General features: G+C 34.9%; 1 protein-coding gene across 1 annotated transcript in view; it reads right to left on the bottom strand.

Annotated features, from left to right (window-relative positions):
- The window catches only part of ADAMTS19 (ADAM metallopeptidase with thrombospondin type 1 motif 19), a 263593-nt gene that overhangs the window by 133857 nt on the left and 105651 nt on the right, over positions 1–24085 (bottom strand). The window contains exon 8 of the mRNA XM_018050709.1: positions 6451–6556. Within this exon, the coding sequence (XP_017906198.1) occupies positions 6451–6556 (106 nt within the window). The remainder of the gene's footprint in view (positions 1–6450; positions 6557–24085) is intronic.

Here is a 24085-nt window from a genome sequence, read left to right as displayed (position 1 = left end):
TACAATCTGAGCCACCCGGGAAGTCCAATCATATTATGTAAGTTATATATAATTTATATTACAAATCTAAAACACTACTAAATAATTGCACAAAAAAACAACTTTTGTTATTTGCAATGGATTGCATCACAGTATCTATGTATATAAAAGGACCATAATAAAATATATGAAAGTGAAAGTCACTCAGTCATGTCCAACTCTTTGTGACCCCATGGACTATATAGTTTATGGAATTCTCCAGGCCAGAATACTGGAGTGGGTAGCTGTTTCCTTCTCCAGGGGATCTTCCCAACCCAGGGATAGAGCCCAGGTCTCCTGCATTGCAAGTGGATTCTTTACCAACTAGCCACAAGTGAAGCCAAAATACAGGAGGAGAGAGAGAATTCAAATAAAAACCATCTTTCAGGCTAAAAATAAAAACATTCCTCTGTGCGGCAACCATATGTGACTCCAATGCAAGACTGACAGAGTATATAGCTTATGTCACATGGCTACTCAAAGTGTGGTCTGGGCACTGGCTGCCAGAAGGTGTCCTACAATGTAAATCAGCTACATCACTGTAGCACACAATTTAGTTCAATTGACTTAAAAAAATTTTTTTCAAGGCTTTTTCAACAAAGCCAGAAATGTGCTATATTCTGGCATAGCTTCTTAGCTCATCAGAGGCCACATTTTCAATATAAGATCAGTTACTGAGCAGTTTGGGAAGATCCCCTGGAAAAGGAATCGACTACCCACTCCAGTTTTCTTGGGCTTCCCTGGTGGCTCAGAAAAGTATCTGCCCGCAACACGGGAGACCTGGGTTTCAATCCCTAGGTTGGAGAGATTCCCTGGAGGAGGGCATGGCAATCTACTCCAGTATTCCTGCCTGGAGAATCCTGCTGGCCAGAAGAGCCTGGCGGGCTGCAGTCCATGGGGTCGCAAAGAGTCAGACACGACCGAGCAGCCAAGCACAGCACACTGAGCAGTCAATGAGCAGATCAAATTTAACGCAGAAAAGCTGTATTACACGCACTCACGTAGATTTGAGATGGCTTTCTAAAATTGTATGGCAATAAAGAAGAGTGAGATACAGGGTGAAGGGAAGAAAGTAGAAAAGAACTGGACAAAAATGTTTTCCTAACTGCAGAATGAGGAAGCACTTTCAATTGCTAAAAACCATAGGAAAAAATATGAGATTTGACTATTTAAAAATACTTTGCAGGTCAAGAACTTTATTTTTATTTTATTTTTTTTTTTAAATTTTAAAATCTTTAATTCTTACATGCGTTCCCAAACATGAACCCCCCTCCCACCTCCCTCCCCACAACATCTCTCTGGGTCATCCCCATGCACCTGCCCCAAGCAAGCTGCACCCTACGTCAGACATGGACTGGCGATTCAATTCTTACATGACAGTATACATGTTAGAATTCCCATTCTCCCAAATCATCCCACCCTCTCCCTCTCCCTCTGAGTCCAAGAACTTTAAAAGACATGATTAAACTAAGAGAAGTAGGAAGCTCTTAACAATATAACTGATCAAAAAAGAATCCTCTTAACATCCAAAAACTCTGAAAAATTATTTTCTATTAGCTTCAGTTTCCTCATCTGTAAAAAGATGATAATAACAATACTTAGTTCCAGACTTCTGTGAGATTTATTAGATATGGATAAACTGATACAACATCTGATAATAAAAGACTTTTAATTTTTATTAGATAGCCTTTGTCAACCTAATGTAAATATGATATTTTTAAACTTAAAAATATTGTATAATTTTGCAGGTTAGAGTTAACACCATAAGTCTGGGTTCCAACCTGCACCTTCTGAAAAAGGTCTAGGACTTGTCTTACTCTTTGGAGCAAACTCTAAGCCCTTGAAATATCTTGCCTAATAAAAAAGTATCTTTGTTTACGGGGGCCCTGAGATATGTCCAGTAGTTAATACTAACAGCATGATTTGCGGTGGGGGACTTAGAACAGCTTGACCTCTGTAGGGAATGAGTGGTCAGCCTTGCCTACATGACTAAATTCCACCAAAAACCCTGGATACCAAAGCTCAGGTTAGTTTTTCTAGTTGGCAGTACAATGTACGTGTTCTCAGACACTATTAGAGAATTAGCATTTTCTACACAATTCCACTGGAAAAGGACAAGAGGAAGCATGTGCCATGCCAGGTATCTCTTGCGCCCTGCCCTATGTGCCTTTTTCCATTGCTGATTTTAATCTACATCTTTTCACTGTAATAAACTATTACTATAAGTAAAGCAGCTTGGCTGGATTTTATGAGTCCTTCTAGCAAATCACTGAACCAGAGAGTCTCAGGGACTTTCCCCTCACACAGTAATATAACCAGTTAACATATGCATAATAATTTACAACTTGAAATCAAAGTATAATCTATTGCTTTAAGAAGTTATGTTCATAGAGATGATTTAAGACATAAAATATAGTGAACATGTGTATATGTATATGTTCAACAAACCCTGTCAAAATTATTAACAATTTCCTAAGGTATTTTTATTTATAAAAATAAAATGTTAGCATTCATCAGAGTAAATTAATGAAAGTCCTATCTGTATTTCATAGGTATAAAAACATTAAAGAATAATCAAACATTCTATTGTTGAAATTTTTGGTTATAAGAAAAATAAACACTCCTTTGATCTATCATTTAGGAAGAAAAATAATTTTGGAAAAGTAATCATAAAATATTGGTATAAATCAGTTATTTCCTCTTTCTTGCAATGGATTTGAACTTACACTTTTATATATCATTACCTATAATTATGACAAGTATTACTTACATTACACATAAAATTATATTTGCTAACTTCCCAAAGGAAAAATTTAATAGATTTTTGCAGACATTATTTAAGATTCTTTGGCAATCGTAAAAGAAGGATTTTCTTTTTTTATTGTTGTTGTTCACTTCAATTACTAAAATTCTCACCCTACCAGCAAGAGTCAGTTTTATTACTTGGTGGCCCGTATTGACTTTTCCAGCTATATGTGGAATTGCTCTGGGAATTTCCAGAAATCAAATTCAAGGCAACAAACATAAATACACCCATTTCAAATCAATTTAGAGACATTTTGTATGTGAATATGAACATATTCTTGAATTAACAAGTTAAAATGGAATAATTCTGCCATTCTTAAATTCTGGGTTTAAAAATGAAATGATCCATTTCTGCCTATAGGACCCCATGAACTGCAGCCCACCAGGTTCCTCCGCCCATGGGATTCTCCAGGCAAGAGTACTGGAGTGGGGTGCCATTGCCTTCTCCCATATGAGAAGTTATAACTAAAATAAATAAATAAATAAAAAGAATTAACAGCTTCACTTAAGCAGCTTAATCTTAATTATACCTCTAAGTAAAAGAGTTCTGTTGGTGTGTTTGTGTGTGTATTTGTGTGTGTGTATACGAGCACATTTAAGATCCATATAATTATCTAACATCTATGAAAACTTCCCCTATTTAAGAGGCTATGTGTACATGAACATTGTTTTTTGTTTCTTCTTCCTACATGTTTGTTTCCTTGTGTTTCATATTTTACAGTGGATGATGATGTAGTTTATACGGATGAACTTCCTGCTGTTTGTTCTTTTGATCTTTATAAAGACACCTTTATTCTCACTGCTATTGTCTCCCTCTCGAGCATCAAGAAATTTTTTAGCCTACACTTTTGAGACAAACACTGCTTACTGGTAAGGAGAGTTTTTAGTAACTAAGTAGTTCAACATATATCACATGTCCTGGTATTAATCCATCAAGCATTACACATACCTTTGGCACATCTCTATTGATTTTGGGTGCAGCTCTATAAAAGTCAAATAAAATAACATTTTACTACCATTTTAGCCATTCCAACCTGAGTTTCTGCTCATAAACCAATGTTTCTACTACATAAAGCTGAAGTGGCATTTCCTTAAATCATATCATATCGTTTTTTTAAGTAGTTATATGCTCTTGACCAACCTTTTGCATGTTAATAAAGCAACTTGTACTGTGGTTTGTTCATTTAATTACTGTTTCTCCTACATTTTAGAATATAGCACACATCAAAGAGATTAATTCTATATGTATACTTTTATACTGTAAAATTTCTTTTTAAAGTGACCCCTCTAGTATTCATGGTAAGTGACAAAATCATTAATGTTTGTTTCATTAAAAGGTAATCAGCTACCAAGTTGTTAATGCATTGCTGAAGTGAAAATTTTAAGTATTCAGAAACTTGCATTTAATTTATAGGAATTATATTTATGACTAATTTGCCCTAACTTAAAACGTTTTTAATAATAACTTTTTCTTGCCTCTAAATACTATTTCTCAGCATTCTTCACTCAAATGATACATGTAGTTTTTTCCTATTAAGATTAAACTGAAACATCTTTAAATTATAAAATCAGTACTGAATTAAGAATCTAAATCCTATCATTCCTGGTATCAAATACTGAATGAAATCATTGTATTGTATACTTTCCCTTAAGGATGATGATTTCAAAGTATATTTATCTTTTCTTCTTTTTCAAGTAACAAACCCCCCATATATCCTAGAACACTCAATGACACTGAAATGACCCTCAAATGACACTGAAAGCCTGCGTAAGAGAAAATGAACGTGTTTCTACACATTGTAAAACAATGACATCAAAAAACCAATCACTGCTGATAATGTCCTATTTCTTGTACTAGGTTATGGGTATATTCAACATTTGATCATTTATAGGACTATATAATTATGACCTGATCATTTTTATATATTCCAGTTTACTTGACTAAAAAAGGGTTTGTTTTTTTTTTTTAATAAAAACCATTAAGTCTTATATAAGTTTTCATCAAAGTTTTTCTTTACCAATCAAATTCCACTGCCAACTCAAGTTTACTCAACTGTCTACAGAGCCCAGCTATACGATGAAAACAGTCAGCTGGAGGAATGGTAGCAAAGTGCTGCTGTCTGCGATGAGCTGGGGAGGATGGGTCCAGCCTAGAGGGCAGAGACGCTACTGAGCTCCAAGGGATGGCTGCCATATGGGACTGTGCGTCTAACGCTGCCAGGTCTGGAAATTTGAATTTTTATGTCAAATTTATATTTTTAATGTTGGCAACTGATTCAATTTTTGAAACACTGCAGCCAAACCAAATATGTCTTTGACCAAAGAGGCCTCCATAAAGATCACCTCCCTGAATAGGGCTTCAGTAAATCTGAGTTCAATTAAAATACTTTTCAGTTGTTCTGCTGATACTACTAGCACATCGAGAAGCCTACAGTCAAAATTAGGTCTGATTCCCTAACCCACACCACTCTACTATCGTGTATTTTACTACTACTTTACTGTAAAGTAGTGAAAGTCTGAAAGTGTTAGTTGTTCAATTGTGTCTGACTCTGCAACCCCATAGATTGTAGCCTGCCAGGCTCTTCTGTCCATGGAATTCTCTAGGCAAGAATACCGGAGTGGATCGCCATTCACTTCTCCAGGGGATCTTCCCAACCCAGATGATTTACCATCTGAGCCACCAGGGAAGCCCGATTTCCATAAATACAGTCTATTTCTTACGTCATTTGAATTGCAAACAAACTTCCTAATACAGGTATTGTCCCCATTTTATTGATGAGGAATTCAAGATCTAAAAACAGTAGACAACTTAATGTAGAAATTCAGAACAGTATGACCTGAGTTAGATGACATGAGTTCAAATCTTTCCTCCAAGATAGTATTTTCATCATTCTGGGAGGGTAAATAACCCCTCTATACTTCAGGTTTTTTCTCTATAAGATGGGTACTCAAACAGTCTATTTGACAGGAAAGTTGTGGGGATATATAAAGCATGTAGAATGTATCTGGCACATAGCAAGACTATGTAAGTGTTGCTAACACCACTTATTATTGCTATTTTTATTATCTGTAAAATGAAATCCTTGCTTTGTATGAGTTTTAAGTGAGCTAATCTATGTACAGTGCTTAGAATTGTCTGAGATGTACTTAATGTTCATTACACATGAATTGTGTGTCCAGTTTAATTCTCTTTCACATGCATTACTCCTAAACTGTACAGATAAATTCTTTTGCTCTCTACTAGGTAATAACAAACAGGAACTATCAGAAGTTGAAAGCATTTTTACTTGTATGTAGTGTTTTCCTGGGATGCTCGAATAATGCATATCTTTTTAGTGTCATGATTATTGCAAGGTTTATATCATTTGAAAATGTGTATTGAAATGAATCATGTGCCATGTAATGACTGTTCTGATGAGGATTTCAATAATATAATAAGATTTTATTCAAAATATCAAGAATGGTTAAAATAATCAGAAAATACTCTTCAAATGTAAATGATCTTCTCTCCTTCATTTCCCTAATTTTAAAAATCTTAGGCTCAAAACAAAAAAATGGAAAGATATGCAGGCAATTCAATAACTCAAATTACAAAGCTATATTAGCATAGCCAGGATTTTTACTTACTTGTGGCCCATTTCATGAGCAATTGTAAATGCAAGGTTTAAGCCATTGTCTTCAGCAATAATACATTTTCTCTTTTCACTACACATTCCACTCAAGTAAGCTATACCTAGAAAACACAAACATTAATTATCAAATGTCAGAATTAAAGTGCAAATATTTATGTTTGGTATTAATAGAAGAAAAGAAAAATGATAGTTTTCCACCTCAAATATATCTATTAAACTGTGATATCCAGCTCCTATAAATAATTTCAGGAGAAATATATATATATATATATATATATATATGTCACTCAATAAACTGTTAATAGTCTTTTAAATTTCATATTATAGATGAAATAATTTTATCAATTATATAATTATCCAAGGAATACCATAAAAATACATTTTATAAATATCACTTTTCATCATCATGTAAGACAGTCACAACCTAGAAAATATAAATAAAAAGCATTTCTCAAATCTTGAAATCTCATTTCAAAGAAATACCCTAAAATAAATTACATTTAGAAGATTCTTGAACTCACATTTATATTCTGAGTTAGTAAAATTTTGAAATTTTATTTTGTGAAATATCATTTTAACTAATGTAACTTAAAAACTATCCATGGTACTTGGAAAACCGAAAGTGTTTCCTTTGAAAATTTCTTAGCTAATAAAGACGATCTGATCTAGAGTATATGATACTGAAATATTATTTAAGACAAAAATTTCAGCAAAACATTTGACCTTTGGGTTTAAGTTATTAGTAAAGATGATAGTACATGAAATCACTTATACTCATTAGTCAAAGAGTTATATACTATTTTACTAATTAAGACATATACTTCAATAAATATTATTTAATATGAGGAACTATAATCATCCAAGAGTATTCTCAAGTAACAAGATATCTGTTATAAAAAAATATATTTTTTAAATTATTTGTATGTTTTCTAAATTTCATCTCCTTTTTTTTTCATCTCCTTTTAAATACATGTAATCTCATTTTGTGAAAAAAATTAATGGACAGGTGAAATGATTTGCCAAAGATCACATGACTACTAAGGATGAATCCATCCACCAGCTAATTTTATTTTGCTTTTGATTACAATTTAGAGCACGCTAATGAAAGATGGTTAGCTGAATGCTGTAACTTTTTTCTCTCTTCTGAAACCTGAAGAATAATGGTAAGGAATAATTAAATTTAAATAAAACAACAAATCATCTTGACCATGTTTTGGGGAGAGAAGATTCATGAAAGAAAATGGACTGATTTCGTGGAGCTACAGCCCAAATGACAGGAAAGAAGGAGTTTATGAGCACAGTAGAACCCTAGAGAGGCTCAAGACTGAAACACACAGGTTTGAGGAGAGGCATTGCTGGAGGGTTGAAACTGGAGATTAGTTCAAAGTATTTTCTTAACTACTCTTTCAAACCTTCATGCTAATGTGAAGGCCTGGTATCTACTGGTTTATCAGAAAAAATGAAGATATATTTGTTAGGCAAAATGTAGTATATACATGTTATTTAAAAAACAGAACTAGAGAAAGAAATGGTCAAGAGATTAAGTATAAATATGTTATTTTCTCATTGTATTTAGAAATTAAAGTAGATCTTACAGACATTCCAAATCCACAAAGAGATGAATAGCTTCTCTATTAATAGATGGGTGAATGGACATATGAATGGATCAATAGATGATAAGTCCTACTTCATTTGGCTTATTAAGGCAACTGAAATTACTCTATGATTAAATCAAGATAAAGTAGAAGGAAAGATGAAAGCAATAATGAGCAGAAGGAAGAAGAGAAGAGGCGAGAAACATGTTCTTTAGTTCCAGTCAACAATAAATGAAATAAAAACTTAAAAAAATTTTAAACATAGTGTGAATATTAACAGTGCTAAAGTGAAAGCTAGTCACTCAGTCGTGTCCGACTCTTTGCAAGCCCTTGGACTGTACCCTACCAGGCTTCTCTGCCCACGGGATTCTCTAGGCAAGAATACTAGGGTGGGTGGCCATTGCCTTCTCCAGCAGATCATCCTGATCCAGAGATTGAACCTGGGTCTCCTGCACTGCAGGCAGATTCTTTACGGTCTGAGCCACCAGGGAAGCCCTGAGTGTGATAAGGCATGGTCTTATTAAAGCAACAAAAGATGGAAAATCAAGATTTAGGAGTAACTGAACTTGTGTCCTAACTGAAGGGAAGAGAGGTGGAAAGAAGGGAGGGGGAGATGCAGGACAAAAGTAAAGTATCCCCTCTTAAAAGGAGATCAAAATTCTCTTGAGCATTTTAAGACTTTTAAAAACATAATTTGAGATTAAATGTTCTGCACAAATTCTAAATCAAGCTCAACTATAATTAGCATGCTGATGACCACTGTTTGGTACAAAATTTCCTTTAGGATGGCCATATATTTCTTCGTGTTTTTCACAACTAAAATAATTTCATCACCATGTGTAGATTAAAATTCAGCCAATGTGTGTTGTCATGTCATATATTCCTTTGCCATACGGACCAGCACATATCAAATTTAATCACTTTAATAAGTATTATATTTCTTCACCCATACCCATTCAAATATATTGTTCCCAAATAAAAATGGTATTGTTGCTTGTTTTTAAATTCCTGTATTTTCTCCATTATTCTTTTTCTTATATACTTTCCCATATTTTTCTGTAATATGACTACATTGGTCAGGATTTTCAATGTACTGTTGAAATATCTGTGGTATTGAGCTCTTTTGTTTTCCCTGCTGACTTTCAGAGGAATGTTTAGAGTTTCACAATGGAAGATGATTCCTACAGAATTTTGATAGATATAGCTTATTAAGTAAAGGAGCTTAATTTCTAACATTTTTGTATGTCTAAGTGAAAAAAAGAGTCAATGCCATCTGAGGCATGGGCCAAAGGTGAATGGGAGTTGGAAATATTTTTTGGAAAAGAAACAGAAACTTGAAATAATAACTGAGAGAAACAGGAAAGACAGCTGATGAAGAAGTCAGGAAATACTTAATGTAAATGGATCAGAAAGTATATGGTTCTGCAGTGGATGGAGAACAAGAGGGGTGGTACTAACATGCCCAGTTGAATGGTATACAACCTAATGGCTGACACAGAGAAGGTTAATGTTTGGATGAAATCTGGGCTGAGGTTTTGTTGATCAGGTATAAAGGAAGAATCCCAGGGTGTAAGAGATTACAGTAAAACTTAAGAGTCAGAGAAAAGATAGAACTTGCAACGGCTCTATGCTTGATACCTAAAGAGGAAGGGTTGGAGCCTGATCATTAAAAATGAATACTGTGGTCAGGAGAATGGAGTCATCAATGAAGTAGAAGAGACACTTTCCAAAGAAGTATTGGAGACTGTGATACGAGAGGGATTTAGGGATTTTTATAGATTTCAGAGCTGAAATTCCAAGACAAGACTTAGGTATTGCCATGAGGGTAGAAAAGGGCAGAGGTAGAGGTTGAGGTCAAAGAATCATTAAGTAGTGCTCAGGGAACATGAAATTGCACCTGATCACAATTCACTCAGGAAGGTGGGAAACATAGCCAATATCCACAGGAAATGTGGGCAAGGATCAAGGAGATAGATGAGTCACAGTGACGGTGAAGGATATGATGGCCAAGATCAGAGTTTCAGCTTCAAATGGAGAGCTTCTGACTTAGAAGCAGCAGTGGGAAGCAGGGGGAACACAACAGTGTAAAACTTTGGTATCTTCCCAGCACCAGCCCTGTGGTACAAGGATGAGAAAGAATAAACAGTGACCTCTCTGGGGACACTAAATTCTTCACTGCTGCTGCTGCTGCTAAGTCGCCTCAGTGGTGTCCAACTCTGTGCGACCCCAGAGACGGCAGCCCACCAGGCTCCCCTGCCCCTGGGATTCTGCAGGCAAGAACGCTGGAGTGGGTTGCCATTTCCTTCTCCTACGCATGAAAGTGAAAAGTCAAAGTGAAGTTGCTCAGTCATGTCAGACTCCTAGCGACCTCATGGACTGCAGCCTACCAGGCTCCTCCATCCATGGGATTTTCCAGGCAAGAGTACTGGAGTTGGGGTGCCATTGCCTTCTCCTTAGGTATGGGAAATCAGTAACTACTGTATGGTCATATTAAAATATATGGTGATAAAAGTGATCTTTACATTATACAAGACATTTTATACTATAAAATATTTTATGAAATAAAATTCAAATATTGATAGAGGAATGATTACAACTAAGTGTCAAAAATCCAAATCACCACATTTTCATAGAACATAAAGACCACATAAATATGCTAATTGTTAATAGCAATTATATTATGTGAAGTGATTATAGGTAATTTTTCTTCCTTTTTTCCCATTTTCCAAGTTCATGTGTTTAAAATAGATTTATAGTGAGAAAATTAAAGACAGAAAATGATACTTATGTCTATGAAATCTGAGCAGTAATTAATACAATGTCTTCTACATCAGAATGTAATTTCACAACCAAAAAAGATCCTCTCCTATTCTTCTTTTACTTAAGTGTAAAGTCAAAATCTTCGACTAAGTTTCTAATAAATTTGAATTTCATTGTTCTTACATTTGGCACACCAAAGAGATCTTCTTTGACTTGAAAGTTATGGAGAATAATTGTAACCATGACTAATTTAAATGACTTGCATTATTCTGTTTAAAAGCCCTTGCTTTTCAGGTCCTCTCAAGAACCCACATGTTTCCTATTATAATAAGGGTTAGAGGTTAGGAGGGGAAAGGATTTAACACAGCTGTTATTTAAAGATAGATATAACACAGGCCCTTTTTAAAGCACTTTTTCAATATAAAAAAGTTATGAAAAGACAAAGGAAACCAAAACAATTTCTAATTTCTCAACTAAAAATTAATCAAATCATGCACCAGGAGTCAAGAGAATTGCACATCTGGAAACAAAACACTGGACATGATATGATACACCTCTTCAAGATAGTCAGAAACCTTTAAAACTCTACAGGATGCATGTTATAACAACAGGCTAATTAGAAAATCAGAGTGTTTTCAATTAATTCAACTGAAGACTTATGACTCTACAATATTGTGGCGGTTTTTGCCATACATTAACATGAATCAGCCACAGGTGTACATGTGTCCCCCCATCCTAACACCCCTCCCACCTCCCTCCTCATCCCATCCCTCTGGGTTTTGAGTGCCCTGAGTTTTTATGTGATCAAATGGGTGTATCCTACCAAAAGTAAGTCTTCCAGCTGCAGAACTGTTGCTTTTAATCAGTAGGTAAACCACCTCAGTTCAGAATCCTAGCTTTCCTGGCACAAGCCTAGGAAGTTATTTATCTTATGATTGCACACTATGACGTAAGTTATTTATCTGTGTGTCCTACTATTTCTTGAATCCTAATGTAATGCAATATGTGACAAGGACCAAAGGTACATACTGAGCTCTGCCTTCAGGAGTATAAGCTACACAAACACCCATTTAAAAATGTAATCCCTGAGACATAAAGACATACATAGGATATTATGGGATAATTTTTTTTAAGACACTGAATAGGGGAAAATCAAAGCAGGAAACAATTTTAGAGAGGGAAATAGGTTGGTGGTATCACTGAGTGGGAAGAGGTGAGTCAGGGAAAGAAGTGAAAGTTGGGTATGGAATTTCTGAACAAAGGATTGATTATGGAAAAGGGTAAGCCATTTCCTATGGGAACTGATGTTACTGATAGTGGAGAAGCTTCGGTTCTTTAAATATGCAAGCCATGTAGTACATCTCTGCATCACACGGTATCTGGCACATTCTCAGTAAGGGGTACTTTAAAGGAAAAGCATAGAAAGACTAATGTAAACTGTGATTTGATTGAGGTCTTTGAATTAAAAAAATATAATTTAGAAGAAACAAATGTATTTCATCCACAAATTAGGAAAAAAATTATAATAACTTAATAATGGTGCCCCGAAAATGTAAAACCCACTTACACGATAACATTCAAATTGGGCTTTGGACATATTTTGGACAAAAACTTGCCTTACTACTTTGCAAATTATCTGCCTCTCTTCCATTAAAAGACAAGATGATCTAGGAATATAAAATTATAATAAATGATCCTAGATGATCTAGGAATATAAAATTATAAGTATATAAGTTAAGAGCTTAATATCACTATCGTTATAAAGGTATTTAAGAATAGGCTTCCAGATCCTCTTAAATGTTTAAGTAATCTATAACATTCTTAACAGTATAGTTTCTACAAATACTATGAAAAAAGTGACTCCTAAGAATAATCAAAAACAGTATTAGTTTAATAAAAAAGTATAACAGGCTCTGTGGTCAAATAAGGCAAAATATTTTTAGACATTAAAATGTTGTTCGTATGTTCCTGTACCATGGGAGAATGAGACTCTTTTGTGAAAACCCCATAGAAATGTCAATTAATATGCAATATACAAATTTTTTAATGTATACCTAAGGTTGATGTAAAAATAATTCCAAGTATAGGAACAAAGCTTAAAAAATTCAAGGCTTGAGTGATAAGATCATGAGTTAATGCTGTCAGAACCTGGGTATCATATAAGACAGAAGTCTTATTAAATAATGGGTGTGGTTCCAAAATATCTGCATGACAGGTATTTAGTGAGTAAAGAACTAAGATGCATATACAAATAAGAAAGCCTGGAATTGATGCTGTTAATGACTTTGAAACATACTTGAATATAACTTTAAAAATCCGTATGTAGGGAAGCAACCGGGAACTCTGGCTCAAAATAAATTCTGGGTATGCTAGAAAAGACTCCATAAACAAATCAAAACCCAAGCCATCATCATGCGTAAGTCTAAAGCCAAAAGAATACTAAGCCATGAATGTAATGTACAAATTGATCATACAATTTGGGGATCATGCAAGGATTACAGAATTCCTTGTCAGTTAAGTAAAAACAAATGAAATATCACCATGATATCATCTCAGCAAACAGAAAATTCCCACAGGAAAGTCAACATAAGATCACAAATAAAAATCACCAGCCAAGCGAAGAAAGGGTACACTGTGAGAGAGAAGTCACTTCCGTATGAAAATTAAAGAATAAATGGTGATGAAATAAAGACATTTTTAACATAAAGATATGGAGCCTGAAATCCACATTCACTGGGCTGCCACAAACCAAATATATCTTTTTGTAAATTAGAAATAGAAACCCCTTCTAATGGTACGTTATATCAAAATATTGGTATAGATAATGCTGTGATAGATACAGGAATGCATCTATCTATCTTTCTGAGTTAGTGCTTTCATCTTTCAGATGAATATGCAGAAATGGAATAGCTAGATCAACTGGTAATGCTATTCTTATATCTTCTGAGGAATATCCATACTGTTTTCCATTAAGAATCACGATATGGAAATAACCTAAGTGTTCATCAATAGATGAATGGATAAAGAAGATGTGTTACATATACACAATACTACTCAATTATTTTTTTTTTTAAAAAGCAATCTTGTTATTTGTGACAATTTGCTTGGACCTTGAAGTAATTAGGCTAAGTGAAATACGTATAATAGATGAAGAAAGATAAATACCATATGACTTTACTCACATGTGTATATAAACAAACAAAAACAAAATAAATGAACAAAACCAGATAAAAACCAAAAGATACAGACAACAGAGTGGGTTACCAAAGTGGAAGGGACAATGGGGAGGGCAAAATAGGGGTTCAAATGCATGGTGACAGATGAAACTAACCTTCTGGTTATGAGCATAATATAGTGTACACAGAGGGTGAAATACTATATAATGTATGCATGAAACATAATGTTATAAACCAATGATACTTTAATATATTAAAAAATTAATCAGCAAAAATTATCAGTATAAAGAAATGTTAAAGAATTTTCTTCAAGAAGGGAAAGAAATCTCAGAATGAAACATGAAAATGCAAAGAAAATAAAGAATAAACATATAAACTGTAAATAAATATCAAGTATACAAAACACTGATTTTAATGTTCTCCAATTTAAAAACACAGAGAACTAAATATAGTGGGGAGAATGAGTGGAGTTTAAGTGTTCAAAAGTCTAGCGATATCAGGAGACTAGTAAAAGGAGACGTGCATACCACATAGAGTAATTTCAAAAGAATAGGAAAATAATACATAACCCACAGTGGTAAAGAAAATGGAATACAAATATTGGATTTACTTATATAAAAAGGCAAAAAAGGGTAAAGAAACAAGAAATAAAGTGAAAAATAAAACATAACATTTCATACCAAACATTTAATTAAATAAAAAAGACTAAATATAGTCAACTCAAACTAAGATGATAGAACTGCATAATAAAAATAAACCCTAGCTGTACTCTGCTTCCTAGAGATACACTTTAAAAATAAGGACATAGATAAGTTAAAAGTATAAGAAAAGAAAATGGTATAATATGTAAAAATTAACCAAAATAGAGGAGAGATCATATAAGTACTACAATTGTGTAAATTATAGCAAAGTGAATTTAAGCCACAAGCATATGAAAGATAGAGGATTGTTTTTATAATAAAAGAATTTCTACAACAAGGATATCACAACTTATAGGCTCAAAATACATAAAGCAAAATGAATAGAATTAAGAAGAGAAATAGACAAATCTACAATTAAACTGGGAAACTTTAATGTGTCTCTTTACAGCTGATGGAACAACCACAAAAAATTCATTAAGGACATAACAAATCCAAACAATAAATCAGCATGTCTGTCTTAACTGACCTAATAACACTGCACACAACAAAAGTCACATTCTTTTTATGTGTACATGGTATATTTATAAAACTGACCACTTACTGAGTATTGGAAAACACTCAATACATTTCAAATGTGGAAATTAAGTATGTTCATGGGTCATGATGTAAATAATCTAAATAACTAAAAAGATAACCAGAAAAAACCCAAACAGTCTAGACATGAGATGATACACTTCTAAACAGTCCACAAGTCAAAGAATTTATAATGGAAATTAGAAAGTACTTTAAACATAGTTATAATAAAAATAAACCACATCAAAAATACGTGAACTGAAATGACAATGCTTAGGTAAATTCATAGTGTGTATATTAGAAAAAAAACAAGAGACTGAAAAATCAAAGGTTAAAATTCCTCCCTGGAGATGGGAAAAGAAGAGAGCATCAAAGCTTAAGAAAGCAGAAGGAAGGAAATAATAAGGAGGAAGATCATGGAAAAATAAAACAAGTGTGAAAGAAAACTGGCAAAAATGGAAACTTTCCTAGTAAACTGATTAAGAATAAAAGAGTGACAAACACAAATATACGAGCATCAAAAATGAATAAGGAAATGTCTCTACAAATCCTAAAGACAATAAGGTGATATATAAAATAGTATGCTAATAAATTTTACAATTTACCAAAGTCGTCACAAGAAGAAACACAAAATCAAGAAATTCCTATAATAACCTCCTTTTTTTCACTGTAGTCCAACTATATTGGCTTTTGGGGGGTAAGGGGTAGGAGTCATTTCTCAAATGACACAAGAATGTTTTTCCCTCAAGGCTTCGCCACTGGCTTTTCACCTGTCTGGAACATTCTCTACATAGGTCTCTTTCTAGATCCTCTACCAAATGTTTAAAATATTGTAGCCAAGCAGGATCCTATGGAGCCTTCCTGGGGGAGACCCTTCCCACCATGTCCTCTACCTGCGTCTTGCAGTAAACCTGTAATCTCCCAGGTCTCCCCTGAGTTACAAAAGCCTAGCTCAAGAATTAATGAGTGATAAATTAGGAATTTGGGATTAACATATCCAAAAAAAAAAAAAAAAGAATGAAAAGTTGTGAACAGTGACAAAAGCAGCGGCTGGACCAGGAGAGCTATAACAATTTGAACAAGCCAGCCACATGGCAGTCTCAGAATCTTTAGTTCCTCCCTGATGTATATAGGAACTGTATCTGATGCACATTCCTGAGTTGTTTTATAGATATTACAGCCCCTACCAAATGGGAGAAGTTAAATATATGATGACCATGAGCATGTAGTCCCCAATCCAACGGGAGCCTGAGGACTGATAATGTTAAGCCCTCTGACAACACCCTATTACCTCACCACCAATCAATCAGAGAATTGTGCAATAGCTGATCGTACCTCCTGCAGTTCCTCTCCCTCATCTTTCCTTTTAAAATGCTTCCCTGCAACTTATCAGTGAGTTTGAAGTTTTTGCACATTAGCTGGTCTCAACTCCTTGTCTGGCACCCTCTCCACATCTGCACTTTCTTCACCACAACCTGGTGTTAGTAGATTGGTTTTACTGTGCACAAGTGAGCAAACCCAAGTTCCATTCTGTAACAACAACACTTTTTCAATAAGGCATTTCTGAATCACCACATTTAAAATTATAAATACTCTTCTTTCCATCCTGGTGTTCCCAGGCTACCTCTTCCCTAGATCTACTATTTTTTCCTACGCTTCATTGTATTTCATTTTTAATGCCTCATCTCCTTTTTATCTTTTAACACACCATTTAATCTAATTATTTACCATGACTATTGACCATCTCTCCTTCAGTACATGTCACATGGGCAAGAAAGCATTGAGAAATCAATTTGTTCATTCACAATGTGTAGACTATGTTTTGTATATACAGTGATGATAATTTTGAAGTACACCAATACACAATTCTCTTTTGTATTTCTACACAGGTGATGTTTTCCTAGTCATCTAAAGACTCTGCTCTGCTGGCAGGTTGGAAGGGATTAGGATTACTAGTATTCTATTGGAATTGTAGAGGATATAGATTGGGAAATCCCAGGTCAATATGCTGCTGCTGCTGCTGCTAAGTCGCTTCAGTCGTGTCCGACTCTGTGCGACCCCATAGACGGCAGCCCACCAGGCTCCCCTATCCCTGGGATTCTCCAGGCAAGAACACTGGAGTGGGTTGTCATTTCCCTCTCCAATGCATGAAAGTGAAAAGTGAAAGTCAAGTCGCTCAGTCGTGTCCGACTCTGTGCAACCCCATGGACTGCAGCCTACTAGGCTTCTCCGCCCATGGGATTTTCCAGGCAAGAGTACTGGAATGGGGTGCCATTGCCTTCTCCACCAGGTCAATATAGCATGGCTCAAATTGAGAACGAAGGAAAATATGGTGTGACTATATATATAGAGAGACTTAACTATCACTTCTGAGCCTATTTTGATTCTCACTGTCAAGGGGTGGGTGGTTTCATGCAGGGGGCTTCCCAGGTGGCGCTAGTGGTAAAGAATCTGCTTGCCAATGAAGGTGATGCAGGAGATGAGAGTTCAATCCTTGAGTTGGGAAGATATCCTGGAGAAGGGAATGGCAATCCACTCCAGGACCATTGCCTGGAAAATCCCAGGGACAGAGGAGCCTGGCGGGCTACAATCCATGGGGTCGCAAATAGCTGGACATGACTGAGCACACAGGCGCACACACACGCACACACACACACACACACACGCGCGCGCACAAACACACACAGAGATGACATACTAGAAGTTGAGCAGTGTCTCCAGTAGAAGCTGGAAGGGTGGGGAGTGGGATGGGTGGGAAGGTGAGGAGCGGGTGAAGAGACCTGAATAGGAAGGTTATAGAACCCTGAGTTGAATATTCTTGAGTTGAATCCACCAGCTACATTCCTGGGAGCCAAGTGCAGTGGTGTGTTGTGTTGCCATGTAAACTAAGACTTTCTTCACCGTGAAGCAACAAAGACCTAAAGATCTCCAAGGGCAGAGAAAGATGGTGATTTCTGATCTACAGCATATCACCCAGGCTACTTGGAAAGAATCAAATGAGAATTTGGGGGATTATCTGGCAAAACGAATATGAGCTAAAAGCAAACAAAAGCAAAAACAAGGTAGTAATTTAAACTAGAAAAAATATTAATTGACAAATGTATATTTTTATCCACTTGGAATCAAGTAGGAACTTGTGAAAGATATAATCTTAATATATCGTAGAAAGCTAGATGTAACATTTTCTTTACTTAATTTAGTATAACTTTGACCTTGTTCTGTGTATTGAGAGAAAATTAACTGCAAATGGGAATATGCATGTTAAAAAAGTTTGTGTGTATCATATTTTTAATGGACTTCTGAAGGAAAAATAGGACAGTAAGTAATCCTTCATTTTGTTACCTTAAGGTGCAATGGAGATATCTAAGGCAGTGCACCAGTTCACCAGACAGTGTATATATACCACTTTGAAATCTTTGGCAAGCTTTTATATGAAGTATTAATATGGTGCAGAAAGAAGAAGGTGAAAGATGGTTTAAGTAAATGTTTAGAAAAAGTGAAAGAAAGGGAGTCCAGAGGGAGAGTGGTATGTAGGGTGAGCAGAGGTGGCCAATTTCTAAATACTTCTGTCCTTCTGAGAGATGGAGAGAACTTCACAGTACACATCCAAAATAGATTTTGTTGGTGCTTTGGTGACTTATCCACTGAACAACAACAACCCTTCCTTAAGGTTTATTAAGCCCCATCATAAACCTGACCCGCCTCCTCTCCACATGAGGGTAGTGAAAAGGATTACTTTTGTATGGAAGGCAGAACAATTAAGAAAATTTATGCCTGCAGGCTAGTTTTGTGCTCCTGCTATTGTATTCTAGATTTCTTCTTCTTCACATCCATTTTGCATCTCTCTTCAGAAAATTTAAGAGGGAGTTATCGGACAGCTTTAGAAGTTAAATTCTTAAATCCTTAGAGAATTTTAATGAAGCCACACTCCCATGTACATTATTGTAGTTTTATATATCATTAATAATATATACCATCTGAAATTCTTAATTTAGATTTCAGTGAAACTCTGAAAATATAAATCTAGAGGGCACATTCAAAAAGCCACATGTGGTAGATTACACATCTAACTCTTGTAAATCAGTAATGAGAACTTTACTGTGCAGTCAACCACAAACATGGCTGAAAACTGGTATTCTCATTGCTATGTTAATTTTAAAAAAGATAAATCAGAGTTCTTAGGCTTTATACATAACAAAATTAAGGTAGTGATTTCATCTGTCTTGGAAATTAAAAAACTGTCATGACTTTAAAAAATAGGTAAGATGAAACACAGTTAAAGATTCTTGTGAAGTAAGTTTAAGGATACAGCTGGAAAAATTTAGAAGTGTTCTGATTGCATATAAATCAGGAATTTTGGCTAACGCATTTTTATAATGTTATAACGTAATCATATCCTGAAGGCATTAAACAGGGACAATTAAAACTAAAAATATCATGCTACTAAAAAGCTGTAAAAAATTGCTTTTTTAGTATACTAGTAAAATCATTGACAGCATGCATTCATAACTACAAACCAAATCAAATTTCAAAACAGTATGACACAACATTCTTTTTTCACCTTGCCAAATTTTAGTCATTTTGTTACTTTTCAAAACTTGCTTTCTACTATATGGCCAGTATTTTTATTCAAGTAAAGAAATGATTCTATAAACTGCAGAAATTTATAATTTTAATTATAACACAATTACAAATATCTGAGGCTCTTAAATACTATTGTTTAATATACTGCTTTGATATAATCTGTCAAATAAAACATGTGTACTTAAGGGCAAGTGATTCCAACTCTAGATACATTAGATTGCAGTTTTTTAGTTCTATACACTGAGGCAATCAATAATAAATGAGACGGTAAAAACTTTTCTCAAAGATGATTTGATGTTTTCTAAAATCTTGATTGGAATTTAATAATAAATTTTTCATGACCTGTTTTCCACATTAAATATAAAAAAGGCAAAATGCAAAAAATGAAATCTTAAAAATTGAGGCTCTATGTCAAATATTCTAGGGTTTGAATCCAAACCTCAAATTTTAGCTCTGTGATATAGGAAAGTTCTGTTTCCTAAACCCCAGTTTCCCCAACAGTAAAATTAGGAAGGAAAGCAATCATTTTTCTTAGGAATGCTAATTAATTTAGATAAAATATTTCAAACATGCGATGGCCTATCTGAAACATGCTAACCATTAACCATTAAACTTAGCTTTCTTACATGTAAAATGAGGTAACATCTCTTATGATAGAAAACTCTTAAAAGGTTAAAGGAGGTGACATATTAAAAAAACTATAGCACAGAACAGACGCTTAGCAAGTATTATGGTTCACTGAAAATGTTGTGTAAGTATACAGTGAGCATAAGCTGTACTTTCAGATGCTTATAGTAAGAAGAACTCTTAAAGACTACAAGGAGGACCTCAGGGAGTTTTCTAAGTTAAAATGGTTTTTGTTTCCCAAAGCTATGCTCATCATATTTTAATATTCATACAGTGTTTAACAGCACCATTAAAATATTTCCTAATACAAATAATATTCTAATTAAAATAAAGCTTAAACAGTAAAGCATCTTGAGAAGAAAAGTATTTTAAGAATAGACACTTTTCATAATAATTCCTTAAGAATTATGTATCCCAGTCTTATCCCTACAACATGTCTTGCCAAAGTAGAAATATAAAGTATCTGATTTATGTTCTGGCCAGTATCTAATAAGAAATACACTAGCAGCCAAGAAATAAAACAAGATAAGCTCAGCCTTTCTTTTATTATAAACCAAGAAAAGATAACCATTTTCCTATCATGAATTCATTTCTATGCAGAAATACACAGCCTGAGCACCTGGGATGCTCAATCATTACACTATGCACTAAGGACAAAAATAAGTATTGAGCAAGATTGTTGTCCACAAAGTGATTAGAAGGAGAGGGAGTGAACGGAATGAGTTATAAGAAAAGTAGTACTAAAGTCTGCCAGGTACATGGATAGAGTGAGAGGTGATCCAGAAGGCTAAAAGTGGAAATTAATCAGGGTTCTGAAGGATGGGTAGAGTTTCCACAGTGATAAAGAGAGTAAAAAACAACAAAGAAATAGCCTTCTTCTTCTAAATTCTAAAACAATACATTTGAGCATACTCACCTAAAATCTGCAAAATTTATCAGCTTTTAAAGCAGGTCTTTCTAGTTATAATTTTTTTTATTCATATGAGAATGTTCTTTCATTCCTGCATTCTGTCATATCAGAAATTCATTCTGGATTTCAATTTCCATCTATTTTGTCATTCATTTCTTTCACTATTTCAAAAAGTTGTGCCATCAGCTGACTTTCATGGTTTGCCAGGAAAAATCTGCTGTCATTACAATCACTGTTCCTCCAGAAATAAAACGGTGTTTCTCTGTGTCATTTTCTTCTTTGTTTTTAGCTGTGTTTGTGGTAATTCTGACTGTGATATCTCTGGCTTCAAGTATTTCTTGTTGGGAGTTTACTTGGTTTCTTGAATCTGATGGTTTAAATCTTTTGCCAAATTTGAGAAGTCTTCAGTTGTATTTCTTCTCTCCTTCTGTTGACTTCTGGGACCTCTGACAACCATTTTTTTTTTAAATTTTTGTTTATTTATTTTGATTGGAGTATAAATACTTTACAGTATTATAGCGGTTTTTGCCATATATTGACATGAATCAGCCATGGGTGTACATGTGTCCCCCATCCTGAACTCCCTCTCACCTCCCTTCCCATCCCATGCCTCAGGGTTGTCCCAGTGCACCGGCTCTGAGCACCCTGTCTCATGCATCGAACTGGTGATCTATTTCACATATGGTAATATACATGTTTCAGTGCTATTCTCCCAAATCATCCGACTGAGTCCAAAAGTCTGTTCTTTACATCTGTGTCTCTTTTGCTTCTCACATATAGGGTCATCGTTACCATCTTTCTAAATTCCATATATATGCATTAACATACTGTATTGGTGTTTTTCTTTCTGACTTACTTCACTCTGTATAATAGGCTCCAGTTTTATCCACCTCATTAGAGCAGATTCAAATGAATTATTTTTAATAGCTGAGTAATATTCCATTGTGTGTATGTACCACAGCTTTCTTATCCGTTCATCTGCCGGCAGACATCAAGGTTGCTTCCATATCCTAGCTATTGTAGACAGTGCTGCGATGAACACTGGGGTACACGTGTCTCTTTCACTTCTGGTTTCCTCGGTGGGTATGCCCAGCAGTGGGATTGCTGGGTCATATGGCAGTTTTATTTGCAGTTTTTTAAGGAATCTCTACACTGTTCTCCATAGCGGCTGTACTAGTTTGCATTCCCACCAACAGTGTATTCTGCTGTGATTTATGTCAGAGAGTGTTTTGCCTATGTTTTCTTCTAGGAGTTTTATAGTTTCTGGTCTTACATTTAGATCTTTAATCCATTTTGAGTTTATTTTTGTGTAGGGTGTTAGAAAGTATTCTAGTTTCATTCTTTTACAAGTGGTTGAACAGTTTTCCCAGCACCACTTCTTAAAGAGAGAGTCTTTTCTCCACTGTATATTCTTGCCTCCTTTATCAAAGATAAGGTGTCCGTATGTGCATAGACTTATCTCTGGGCTTTCTGTTTTGTTCCATTGATCTATATTTATGTCACTGTGCCAGTACCATACTGTCTTGATGACTGTAGCTTTATAGCATAGTGTGAAGTCAGGCAGGTTGATTTCTCCAGTTCCATTCTTCTTTCTCAAGATTCCTTTGGCTATTTGAGGATTTTTGTATTTCCATACAAACTGTGAAATTATTTGTTCTAGTTCTGTGAAAAATACCATTGGTAGCTTGATAGGGATTGCATTGAATCTATAGATTGCTTTATGTAGTATACTCATTTTCACAATCCACAAACATGGTATATTTCTTCTTATATTTGGGTCATCTTTGATTTCTTTCATCAGTGTATTATAGTTTTCTATATATAGGTCTTTTGTTTCTTTAGGTAGATTGAGCCTGTACATAGAAAACCCTAAAGACAGCAACAGAAAATTACTATAGGTAATCAATGAATATAGTAAAGTTGCAGGTATAAAATAACACAGAGAAATCCCTTGCACTCCTATACACTAACAAATGGAAAGCAAAGAGAAATTAAGGAAAAAATTCCATTCACCATTGCATTGAAAAGAATAAAATACTTAGGCAAAGTAATGTCTCTGCTTTTTAATATGCTATCTAGGTTGGTCATAACTTTTATTCCAAGGAGTAAGCATCTTTTAATTTCATGGTGGCAGTTACCATCTGCAGTGATTTTGGAGCACCCCCCAAAAAGCCTGCCACTGTTTCCACTGTGTCTCCATCTATTTGTCATGAAGTCATGGGACCAGATGCCATAATCTTCATTTCTTGAATGTTGAGCTTAGCCAATTTTTTCACCCTCCTCTTTCATTTTCATCAAGAAGCTCTTTAGTTCTTCTTTACTTTCTGCCATGAGGGTGGTGTTATCTGCATATCTGAGGTTATTGATATTTCTCCCAGCAATCTTGATTCCAGCCTGTGCTTCACCCAGCCCAGCGATTCTCATGATACACTCTGCATATGAGTTAAATAAGCAGGGTGACAATATACAGCCTTGACATACTCCTTTTCCTATTTGGAACCAGTCAGTTTTCCCATGTCCACTTCTAAGGGTTGCTTCCTGACTTGCATTCAGTTTTCTCAAGAGGCAGGTCAGGTGTTCTGGTATTTCCATCTCTTTAAGAATTTTCCACAGTTTGCTGTGATCCACACAGTCAAAGGCTTTGGCATAGTCAATAAAGCAGAAGTAGGTGTTTTTCTGGAACTCTTGCTTCTTCCATGATCCAGCGGATGTTGGCAATGTGATCTCTGGTTCCTCTCTCTTTTCTAAAACCAGCTTGAACATC

Source organism: Capra hircus, chromosome 7, assembly GCF_001704415.2.
Source record: "Capra hircus breed San Clemente chromosome 7, ASM170441v1, whole genome shotgun sequence".
NCBI lineage: Eukaryota > Metazoa > Chordata > Mammalia > Artiodactyla > Bovidae > Capra > Capra hircus.
This window is presented reverse-complemented; position numbering and strand designations above follow the sequence as displayed.